Source organism: Jaculus jaculus, chromosome 2, assembly GCF_020740685.1.
Source record: "Jaculus jaculus isolate mJacJac1 chromosome 2, mJacJac1.mat.Y.cur, whole genome shotgun sequence".
NCBI lineage: Eukaryota > Metazoa > Chordata > Mammalia > Rodentia > Dipodidae > Jaculus > Jaculus jaculus.
Genome location: NC_059103.1, coordinates 101,279,657 through 101,291,899, shown reverse-complemented (window position 1 = coordinate 101,291,899; position 12,243 = coordinate 101,279,657). Strand labels below are relative to the sequence as shown.

General features: G+C 42.7%; 1 protein-coding gene across 1 annotated transcript in view; it reads right to left on the bottom strand.

Moving 5' to 3' along the window:
- Window positions 1-6,744, bottom strand: part of Manba (mannosidase beta) — a 123,116-nt gene extending 116,372 nt beyond the window's left edge. The window contains exon 1 of the mRNA XM_004662987.2: window positions 6,568-6,744. Within this exon, the coding sequence (XP_004663044.1) occupies window positions 6,568-6,744 (177 nt within the window). The remainder of the gene's footprint in view (window positions 1-6,567) is intronic.
- Window positions 6,745-12,243: the final 5,499 nt, after the last annotated feature.

Sequence of the window (12,243 nt, the reverse complement as noted above, 5' to 3'; positions counted from 1 at the left end):
ACGGTTCAGTGATTAAGGGCTTGCCGGCCAACCCTAAGGACTGGGGTTCAATTCCACAATACCTACATAAAGCCAGATGCACAAAGGGGCACATGGATCTGGAGTTCATTTGCACTAGCTGAAGGCAATCTTACCAAAAGCAATCTGCACATTTAATGCAATCCCCACCAAAATCCCAATGGCACTTTTCACAGCAATAGAAAAAACAATCCAAAAATTCATTTGGAATCACAAAAAAAAAATCTCAAATATCTAAAACAACACTGAGCAACAAAAATAAGGCTGGTGATATCACCATACCTGATTTGAACCTATACTACAGAGCCATTGTAACAAAAACAGCATGGTACTGGCACAAAAGCAGACATATAGATCTATGGAACAGAATAGAGGACCCAGATGTAAGTCCGGGTAGCTATAGCCACCTGATATTCTACAAAAATGCCAAAAAATTCTCATTGGAGAAAAGACAGCCTCTTCAGCAAATGGTGCTGGGGAAACGGGATATGTATGTGTAGAAGGGTGAAAATAGATTCTTCTCTCTCTCCATGCACAGGAATTAAGTCCAGATGGATTAAAGACCTTAACATCAGACCTGAAACTCTGAAACTGCTAGAGTTTCGAAAAAGTAGGGGAAACCTTTCAACATATTGGTCTTAGCAAAGACTTTCTGAATTATAACCCCAATTGCTCAGGAAATAAAACCACAGATTAACCACTGGGACCTCTTGAAATTACAAAGATTTTATACAGCAAAGGACACTGTGTATTCACAAGGAAAGAGGCAACCTACAGAATGGGAAAAATCTTTGCTAGCTATAAATCTAAGGATTTATATATTTTATATATAAATAGAGGATTAATATCTAGGATATACAAAGAACTCAAAAAATTAAATAATAAGAAATCAAACAAGCCAGTTAAAAAATGGGCTATGGGGCTGGAGAGATGGCTTAGCGGTTAAGCGCTTGCCTGGGAAGCCTAAAGACCCCGGTTCGAGGCTCGGTTCCCCAGGTCCCACGTTAGCCAGATGCACAAGGGGGCGCACGCGTCTGGAGTTCGTTTGCAGAGGCTGGAAGCCCTGGCACGCCCATTCCCTCTCTCTCCCTCTATCTGTCTTTCTCTCTGTGTCTGTCACTCTCAAATAAATAAATAAAATAAAAAGTTTTTTAAAAATATTTTAAAAAATGGGCTATGGAACTAAATACAGAGTTCTCAAAAGAAGAAATACAGATGGCATATAAGCATCTGAAAAAAAGTTCTACATCCCTAGTCATCAGGGAAATGCAGATTAAAACTACATTGAGATTCCATCTCACTCCTGTCAGATTGGCTACCATTATATACCATATATGGTAGAGAATCTTCTCTTTTCAGATGGCAGTGACCTTGGGATGACTCAGAAGGCATCATGGTGCTGGAAAGAAGTGACAGGAGTGCTCAGCACTACAATATCTCTATCATACCTTCCAAGGATCAGGGTCCATTGTGGAAGAGGTGGTGGAAAGAATGTAAGAGCCAAAGGAAGTGTAGGACTCCTTACAACGTGCTCCCTCCAGACACAAAATGGCCTGGATACACATGACCTCACCGTGCCTGACACTACCTACACAAGACCATCATGAGAGGAGGAAAATCATGACATCAAAAGAAAAGAGAGACTGATTGAGAGGGGGAGGAGATACAATGTAGAATGGAGCTTCAAAGGGGAAAGGGGGGGCATTACCATGGAGTATTTTTTATGATCATGGAAGTTGTTAATAAAAAAACATTTGAAAGGAAAAAAATAAAAACAGAATAAAAGACTGGAGAGATGGCTCAGTGATTAAAGGTTTGCCTGCAAAGCTTAAGGACTGGGATTCAATTTCACAATACCTACATAAAGCCAGATGCACAAAGGGACACATGGATCCGGAGTTCATTTGCACTGGCTGAAGGTCCTGGTGTGCCCTCTCTCTCTTTCTCCCACTCCCCATCCCCCACCCCCACTTCTCTCAATCTCTCTCTGCTTGCAAAGAAATAATATTTCTAAATAACAAGAAACAGAGTAAGACCCTTTCTTAAAACTATACCAACCAGAGATGCAGGGATGGTTCAATATATGCAAATCAATAAGTGTAATACACTATATAAATGGACTGAAGGACAAAAATCACATGATCATCTCAATAGATGCAGGAAAAACATTCAACAAAATCCTACATCCCTTCATGGTAAAAGTTCCACAGAAACTAGGAATAGAAGGAACACATCTCAACATAATAAAAGCTATTTATGACAAACCTACAGCCAATATAATACTAAATGGTGAAAAACTTGAAGCTTTTCCACTAAATTCAGGAACAAGACAAGGGTATGTAATGTACTCACTTTTATTTAATATAGTACTGGAAGTCTTAGCGATACCATTAAGGCAAGAGACATTCATAAAAGGGATACAGATTGGAAAGGAAGAAATCAAATTATCATTATTTGCAAATGATGTAATTCTATACATAAAGAACCCTAAAGACTCTACCAGCAAACTGTTAGAGCTGATAAATACTTTTATCAAAGCAGCAGGATACAAAATAAACACACAGAAATCAATAGCTTTCCTATATACGAACAACAAACAGGTGGAAGATGAAATCAGGGAATAAATCCCATTCACAATTGCCTCAAAAAAAAAAGTACCTTGGAATAAACCTAACCAAGGAAGTGAAGGATCTCTAAAATGAGAACTTTAAAACACTCAAGTGAGAAATTTCCAATGACATTCTTCACAGAAATAGAAAAAACAATCCTAAAATTCATTTGGAAGGACAAAAAAAAATTCAAATAACCAAAACAATTTTGAGCAACAAAAACAAGGCTGGTTGTATTACCATGCCCAATTTTAAGTTATATTACAAAGCCATAGTAACAAAAACAGCATGGTGTTGGCACAAAGACAGACACATAGATCAATGGAACAGAATAGAGGACCCAGATATTGATCCAAGCAGCTACAGCTATCTGATTTTTGACAAAAGTGCCAAAAATATTCATTGGAGGAAAGACAGCCTCTTCAACAAGTGGTGCTGGGAAAACTGGATATCTATATGTAAAAGGATGAAAATAAATTCTTGTCTTTCTCCATGCACAAGAACCAAGTCCAAATGGATAAGGGACCTTAGTATCAGACCTGAAACTCTGAAACTGCTAGAGGAAAAGATAGGTGAAACCCTTCAACATATTGGCATAGGCAATGACTTTCTGAATATAATCCCAATTGCTCAGGAAATAAAACCACTAATCAGCCACTGGGATCTCATGAAATTACAAAGCTTTTTTACAGCAAAGAACACTGTGAATAGAGCAAATAGACAACCTACAGAATGGGAGAAAATCTTTGCCAGCTACATATCTGACAGGGGATTAATATCCAGAATATACAAAGAATTCAAAAAACAAAACAATAAGAAATCAAACAACCCAATTAAAAAATGGGCTATGGCCAGGCATGGTAGTGTACACCTTTAATCCCATGATCTCCATGAGTTCAAGGCCACCCTCAGACTACGTAGTTAATTCCAGGTCAGCCTGGACCAGAGAGAGAGCCCACCTCAAAAAACAAAACAAAAAAAGGCTATGGAACTAAATAAAGAGTTCTCAAAAGAAGAAATACAGATGGCATATATAAACATCTAAAAAATTGTTCTACATCTTTAGCCATTAGGGAAATGCAAATTAAAACTACTTTGAAATTCCATCTCCCTCTTGTCAGAATAGCTACCATAAAGAAAACAAATAACAATAAATGTTGGGGAGGATGTGGAAAAGGGGGAACCTTTCTACACTGTTGTGGGAATGTAGTCTGGTACAGCCATTGTGGAAATCAGTGTGAAGGTTCCTGAGACAACGAAAAATAGATCTACCATATGACCCAGCAATACCACTCCTAGGCAGATATCCTAATGACTCTTCTCACTACCTTAGAGATACTTGCTCAACCATGTTTATTGCTGTTCAATTCATAATAGCTAGGAAATGGAACCAGCCTAGATGTCACTCAGTAGATGAATAGATAATAAAGATGTGGTACATTTACACAATGGAGTTCTTTCAGCAGTAAAGAAAAATAAAATGATGAACTTTGCATGGAAATGGATGGATCTGGAAAGGATTATACTAAGTGAGGTAACCCAGGCCCAGAAAGCCAAACATCATATGTCCTCTCTCATACATGGATCCTACTTACAAATGTTTACACTTGTGTGTGAGCTGAAACCAAAACTTGGTAGCAGAGGCCAGTAAGCTAGAAAAAGGCTATAAGGGAGGGAGGAGAGGGAAGGACTTTAGGGGATGGTATTGTACATATGTAAGTAAAAGAACAGTTTACAGGGAGTGGAATGGCCTAAGTGAGGCCAGGGAAAGAGATTGAGTAAGAGAAGGGTGGGGGCAGGGTCAAGCAAAATTCAACATATTGTGAATAAGACATATGAAAGCCTACTTTTTTGGATAATGGCACATCCAGAAGCCATAGATTGCTACTGGAAAATTTTCAGTGCCAGGAATAGGATACCTTCCAGTGAGTCGTTGGCCAGGGAGGTCCCTGTTGCCTCCAAAACATTACAGGCTATTGCCAAGGCCCTTGTTTCCCACAAGTAACAGATGGTAAGACCCTATTGCTAAAGACTTCACATGCCTGGGCAGCAAGGTCACTGAGGAATCAAGCTGGTGCTGAACTAAAAATCTTCTTCCTGTAGTCCAGCCAACTGAAAGCTGGAAAAAAGCTGCACTGCATGCAGCCCTATGGGAGGCAGAAGGCATTAGCGGTGAAAACAGTGGACACTGGAAGCCTCAAGTTTGGCCAGACAGGCCAAATGACTGAATGGGTGCCATAGTGGCATGCCTGCTCTGGGGAAAACCAACTGCTCTCTAAATGGACTGCAGGCCTGCTCTATGGGAGGAAATACATGCCTGACACTGAAAACCTTATCAAAAGCCTATGCCAGTGGAGATCATGAGCCTTCAGCATATAAAGCCTACTCTTGTCTGGATAAATGCACAAATTATTCTCACCAAAGTGCCCTGTAAGCATGACACCTAGTGTTCATATTCATATATTAATGCTACTCTCACTTTTGTTCCAAGAAGTTTCTCTTTTCAGATGACGAGGATCACTGGGATGACCCAAAAGGCAATATAGTGCTGAGAAGAAGTGACAGAGGAGTGCTCAGCACTAAAACATCTCTATCACCCCCTTCAAGGCTCAGGGTCCATTGTGGAAGAGGTAGCAGAAAGAATGTAAGAGCTAAAGTAAGGGTACAACCCCTTACAATGTAACTGTCCATACAGAAATTGACCTCAATATCCATGATCTTACAGTGCCTAGTAATACCTTCACAATCCTCATAATAAGGACAAAAAGGCAATGACCTCAAAAGAGAGACTGATTGAGAGGGGGAGGGGATATGATGGAGAATGGAGTTTCAAAGGGAAAGTGGAGGAAGGGAGGGCATTACCATGGGGTATTTTTTATAATCATGGAAGTTGTTTAAAAAAAATTTTTTTGAAAAAAACAAATAGTCAGGCGTGGTAGCACACACCTTTAATCCCAGCACTCGGGAGGCAGAGGTAAGGAGAATCGCCGTGAGTTCGAGGCCAGCCTGAGATTACATAGTGAATTCCAGGTCAGCCTGGGCTAGAGTGAGACCCTACCTCGAAAAACCAAAAAAGAAAAGGAAAATGCTTTAAATGTGTATTAGCAAAGTGGATGACTAAGGGGATTCTGGGACTATGAGGCTATGAGGGAAGTAAGTAGAAGGGACCACGGGGACAGAGGACAAGAGGGTGTTATAAGGTATGAATATAAGCAAAATACATGATGCACAAGCTTGAAAAGATCATAATGAAGCCCATCACTTTGTACAATGAGTATACACTAATTTTTTTAAATTAAAGTTGGTGGGCGTGGTGGCACACGTCTTTAAGGAGGCTGAGGTAAGAGGATAGCTGTAAATTCGAGGCCACCCTGAGACTACATAATGAATTCTTGGTCAGCCTGGTCTACAGCGAAACCCTACCTTGAAAAGCCAAATAAATAAATAACTTATTTAGGCTTTAGGATATAGGATGTAACTAAGTGGTACGATGTGTCCCTAGCAGGGACAGGGGTTTGGGTTGCATGAGCACGCACGTGGTACATACACACCCTGAACATTAAGGCTTGACATGAGCACCCCAAATCCAACTTGACTCAGATAGGTCTCCTTCTCAATCCCTTGCACCAATAGCAAATCTCACCCCTGAAAAACTGAGACATTACTCTCGGTAAACCCTTACAATCCTCAAATCAGTTAATTTCTCTTCAGACGCTAGAGCCAAGAACTATGGCAGTAAGAAAACTGCTCGGAGAAACAGCATTTTCTCTGCGTACACTTCCGCTCTCCGGGGTTCCCGCCGTGGCCGCGAGTGTGAGTCGGTCCCCACTAGTCTGCACCCCACGGCCTGAGCATCTCCCCCAAGAGCGCGCACGCGCCCAGGGGAGCTGGATGCCGCGCCCACAGACCCCCGGGACGGGCGCGGCGCGGGCGGGCGTACCTGGATGAGCCCCTGTCCGAGCAGGGCACTGTGCACGCAGCCGGGGACGGTGGCGGGCAGCTCCAGGGAGCCGTTCCCGGCGCGCAGCCTCCAGCTTCCCCGCAAGCTGCAGCGCTCAGCCGCGGACCCCCGGCGCGCTGCGCACAGCGCCAGCAGCAGGAGGAGGGGGCCGCGCATGGTGGCCGTCCAAACCCGAGACGGGGCCCCGCGGGACGCAGCTCGCCTCCCTGGCCCAGGCCGCCCCGGCCGCGGAAAAAAGCCCGCTGCGCCTGGCTCCGCCCCGGGTCAGCTGAGCTCCCGCCGGCCCCGCCCCGCGGGCTAGGGGGACCCGGAACCCGAAGCCGGGTCCCAGGTGCTGGCCCTGCTCCTCCTGTAAGAGGCTAGCACCTTGGGCGCGAAGTGACAAAGTCTGTGGGACATGCGACGCCAACAATATGGGAAACCACAGAAGGGTTCTTTGCTCTTGCCTAAAACGGAAAAACAGCGACGAAACAAACAACTCCAGATCCGCTTTGTGCAACTGGCTTTACGTGGGTACTGGGGAAATGAACCCTGGCCATGTGCCTTTAACCGCTGAGCATCTCTCCAGCCCTAATCTCCAGTTCTGTGGTTACATAGACTTAACCTAAATCCTGTTTTGGGGGATTTTTTGTTTTGTTTTGCAACATACTGTTATTCCATTAATCCTACGAAGTCCAGAGAGAATTCCACATTGTTTAAAATACTTATTACTTTGTTGAATATCTGCAAGTTTTCCCCACAACAATCCAATCCTTGTTCTGCCTTCTCATGGCTCTGAAATAGCCTCACTTGGTAGGTACACCACCATATTTCACTTTGACAGGGTTGGTGTTCTCACAACCTTATCATCTTGTCTGAGGGACACTGGATTTTCCAGCTCAACACCATCCTTGTTCTCAACTGAAAGACTTGGCTCCAAACAGGTTAACTGATTTGCCTATTAAGCACTGTAGTAGAAAGGATCAGCCCCCTCCTCTCCTGGCTGCTACTCTCCTTTCAGTAGAGCCCACTTCTATTTCAGGAGAAGGGTTCTGCTCATTCAAGCTTCCTAACTCTAAGGGCATACTTACTTTTTTTTTTTTTTTTAATTTTTATTTATTTGAGAGCGACAGACACAGAGAGAAAGACAGCTAGAGGGAGAGAGAGAGAATGGGCGCGCCAGGGCTTCCAGCCTCTGCAAGCGAACTCCAGACGCGTGCGCCCCCTTGTGCATCTGGCTAACGTGGGACTTGGGGAACCGAGCCTCAAACCGGGGTCCTTAGGCTTCACAGGCAAGCGCTTAACCGCTAAGCCATCTCTCCAGCCCGCATACTTACTTTTGACATGAACAAAGTTCTTAATTCAAATAAGACGTCCTATTTCATGGCATGAAAAGCCAGTCATGGTCTATGTAACACTGATGACAAGGCTTATTAACAAGAGTGGCAAAAGTGTTTTTGCATACACCACATACTTTTTTTTTCCAGGTAGGGTTTCACTCTAGTCCAGGCTAACTTGGAATTCACTATGTAGTTTCGAGGTAGTCTCGAACTCACAATGATCCTCCTACCTCTGCCTCCTGAGTGCCGGGATTAAAGGCGATTGTTTGTTTGTTTGTTTTGTCAGGTAGGGTCTCGCTCTAGCCCAGGCTGACCTGGAATTCACTATGGAGTTTCAGGGTGGCCTCAAACTCATGGCAAAACTCCTACCTCTGCCTCCCGAGTGTTAGGATTAAAGGCGCGCGCCACCACACCCAGCTCACCACGTACATTTTAATAAGCCAAATCAAAGGGAAATTTGTCTGAACCAGTGTGAACATTTTCTCCCAGTCTGTAGGTTGCCTCTTGACCTGATTAACATTCTCCTTTGCTATATGGATGTTTAGTTTCAGGAGATCCCATTTGTCGACTGTTTACCTTATTCCCTGAGCAAAAAGAGTCTTATTCAGAAAGGCCTTACCTATGCCTTTATCTTGAATTGTCCCTACTCTTTCCCCTAGATTTTCAGCAGTCCAGAGGTTGGTCCTGTAGCAGGGAAAGTGGCCTCCCTCTTGATGGTTGGAGGGCCTCAGGTCCTGTTTTAAAGCTAACAAAGACTTTGATGCTCCAGAAACGAAGACATATTCAGAGTACAGTGAAAGCAGAAGTAGCAGACTTTATTACAAGCATAAAAGCTCCCTTCTGGGTAAGCGGGGCCAGAGCTGGGAGTTCATCTGAATGGACTCCATGACTAGAATTTATAGGGTTGGGTGTCCCTGCCCCCCTTCCTGCCATGGTAATGAGGGATTGAGGTTCAATTCACCCCATTAGTGACCTCCAACAAGACACCAAAACTGTTGGCTTTTTGTTTTTGTTTTTTGGGTTTTTGAGGTAGGGTCTCACTCTAGCCCAGGCTGACCTGGAATTCACTCTGTATTCTCAGGGTGGCCCCAAACTCACAGCAATCCTCCTACCTCTGCCTCCAGAGTGCTGGGATTAAAGGTGTGCACCACCTCGCCTGGCCTTTTTTTTGTTGTTTTTTTTTTTGTTGTTTTTTTTTTTTGTTTGTTTAGTTAGTTAGGGTCTCACTGTAGCCCAGGCTGACCTCTAATTCACCATGTAGTCTCAGTTTGACCTTGAACTCACACCTCTACCTCAAGTGCTAGGGACTAAAGGCGTGTACCACCATGCCAAGCCTGCTGGCTTTTTACTCTTCTTTAAAAAAATATTTTTGTTTTATTTATTTGAGAAAAACAAAAGAAAGAAAGTTAATGTTTATGAACTGAGCATGGTGGTGCCTGCATTTAATCCAAGCACTTGGGAGGAAGAGGTAGGAGGATTGCTGTGAGTTCAAGACCAGCCTGGGACTGCAGAGTGTGATCTAGGTCTCTCTGGGCTAGAGTGAGACCCTACCTCAAAAAAAAAAAAAAAGTTCATATGGAATAAAAAAAAGAACCCAGTTTCTAAGGCAAACCTGTGAACAAAGAATTGAGAGAGATAAAGAAAGAAAGAGAGTATGGGCACACCAGGGCTCTAGCCACTGCAAATAAACTCCAGGTGTATGAGTCACATTGTGCATCTGGCTTTATGTGGGTTTTGGGGTATAGAACCTGGGCCATCAGGTTTCCCAAGCAAGTGCCTTTAACCACTGAGCCATCTCTCTCCAGCCCCTTTATTTGTTTCTTTCCCAGGTTCTGCTTTCATGTTTTTCTATCCCTGTGGGTTAAGTGTGTAAATAAACTGTTTCCTGTCAGCAGTTCCCTGAACCACTCCCTATTTGCTTATGCACCTCCTAAATGCCCTCAGACCCATCTGGAGCTGATTTTTGTGCGTGGTGAGAAGTAAGGGTCTATTTTCATTATTCAACATGCTGATTTACAGTTTCCCCCGCACTTTGTTGAACACGCTGTCTTTTCCTCCAAAATGTATTTTCGGCGTCGTTGTCAAGAAGCAGGTGGTTATAGCTGTGTGGGCTTTTACCTGGACCCTTTCTTGTATTCCTTTGATCTAATGATTGTTTTTGTGTCTGTACCATGCTGCTCTTTTTACTGTGGCCTGGAGTATAACGTGAAGGCAGACGTGGTGGCACCTGTACCATAATTCTTTTTTCACAGGATTACCTTAGAAACGGGGTTCTTTTTTTATTCCACATAAACTTTTTCTTTTGTTTTTTTGAGGTAGGGTCTCACTCTAGCCCAGAGAGACCTGGATCACACTCTGCAGTCCCAGACTGGTCTTGAGCTCACAGCTATCCTTCTACCTCTTCCTCTGGAGTGCTGGGATTAAATTCAGGCACCACTATGCCCGGTTCTTAAACATTAACTCTCTTTTTTTTGGAGGTAGGGTCGACCTCATGGCAATCTTCCTACCTCTGCCTCCCAAGTGCTGGGATTAAAGACATGCGCCACCACGCCCGCCCCTCAGTCTCAATATTTTTGAGTTTAACAGTGTGTGGTGGTGCATGCCATGAGGTCGAGGCCATCCTGAGACTGCACAGTGAATTCCTAGTCAGCCTGAGCTACAGTGAGACCCTACCTCCAAAAAAAAACAAAAAGAAAAAAGATTAAGATTGAATAACATTTAAAAATAGAAAAATATTTCTTTAATGATGTTGTGGGGCTGGAACGATTGCTTAGTGGTTAAGGCACTTGCCTGCGAAGCCTTAGGTCCCAGGTTCAATTCTCCAGTACCCACATAAGCCAGATATACAATAATGATGTTGTGGGCTAATGGCTAAATGGCTCAGTGGTTAAAGGCACTTGCTTGCAAAGCCTGCCAGCCTGAGTTCAGTTCCTCAGTACCCATGTAAAACCAGATACACAAAGTGGTGCATGCATATGGAGTTTCTCTGAAGTGGGTGGAAACCCTGAAATACCTATACTTCTCTTTCTCCTTACAAATAAACTTACAGACACATATTTTTTATAATGGTGCTGGAATTAGCCAGACATGTTGGTGCACAGCTTTAATCCCAGCACTCAGGAGGCCAAGGTAGGATAGCTGTGAGTTTGAGGCTACCCTGAGACTGCATAGTGAATTCCATGTCAGTCTTAACTGAGCGAGAGTGAGACCCTACCTCAGCGGTAGGGGAAAATGATATAATGAAATTTTCAGGAAAATGGAAGGAGTTGAAAAAAGTTATTCTAAATTAGATCACACAGGCACAAAAAGACAAACTGTGCATGTACTCTCATCTGTGGTTCCTGACTGGGATCAGTTGAAGATGAGTGGAAACGGTAGTAAGCACCAGGAATATGGGCATAAACCTAGAATGAGACCAGGAGACCTTCCTAATAAACCTCCATCATGAAACATGGAATGTTTCAATTTGAAGAAAATGGTTATGCAATATTTGGTTAGGTTTATTCCAAGCTGTATTTTTTTTTTAAAGATAAATGTGAATAGGTTTGTTTCCCTGATTTTTTTCTCAGTAGGTCATCACTATAAAGGAAGGCCACTGAATTTGTGTTAATTTTGTATTCTACCACTTTGTTGAAAGTATTTATCAGCTTTGAGTTTTCTGGTGGAGTATTAGGGTATCTAATGTACAGAAGCATTACCTACAAATAAGAATAACTGGGCCTTTTCTTTTCCTTTAAATATGTATTTAGTTATTTATGACAGTTAGAAAGAAAGAGAGATAAAGGCAAATTGAGAGAGAGAGAGAGAGAATGGAGCCAACCATGGCGGTGCATGCCTTTAATCTCAGCACTTGGGAGGCAGAGGTATGAGGGCTGCTTTGGCATGGTTCTTATGCCAACATCTTAACCGAAGTCCCCATCAGTTGATTTTTTTAATGATAGTCATCCTGACTGGAGTAAGGTGTAATCTCATAATTGTATTAATTTACATTCCCTAATGGTTAAGGATGTTGAGCATTTTCTTAAGTATTAGCTATTTGTATTTCTTCCATTGAGAATTCCTTAATCAGTTTTCTGTCCCATTTTTTTTTTATTAAGTAGAAAATTGTACCATCATTTTCCTCCCCCCTGCCCCCATTCTGCTGAAGGTCTTCACTAGTGAAATTGCTGGTATTCCCCTTAGGTTTGTGGATTATGAAATATGAAATATGAGAGCTCTGTCAATCATTTTATGACGAGACTGCCCCATTTTTTGAGCAGATTTATTTTATTGCTTAGTTTTTAATATTTTTATTTTTATCTTATTTTATTTATTTTTTATTTTTGGTTTAACTTTC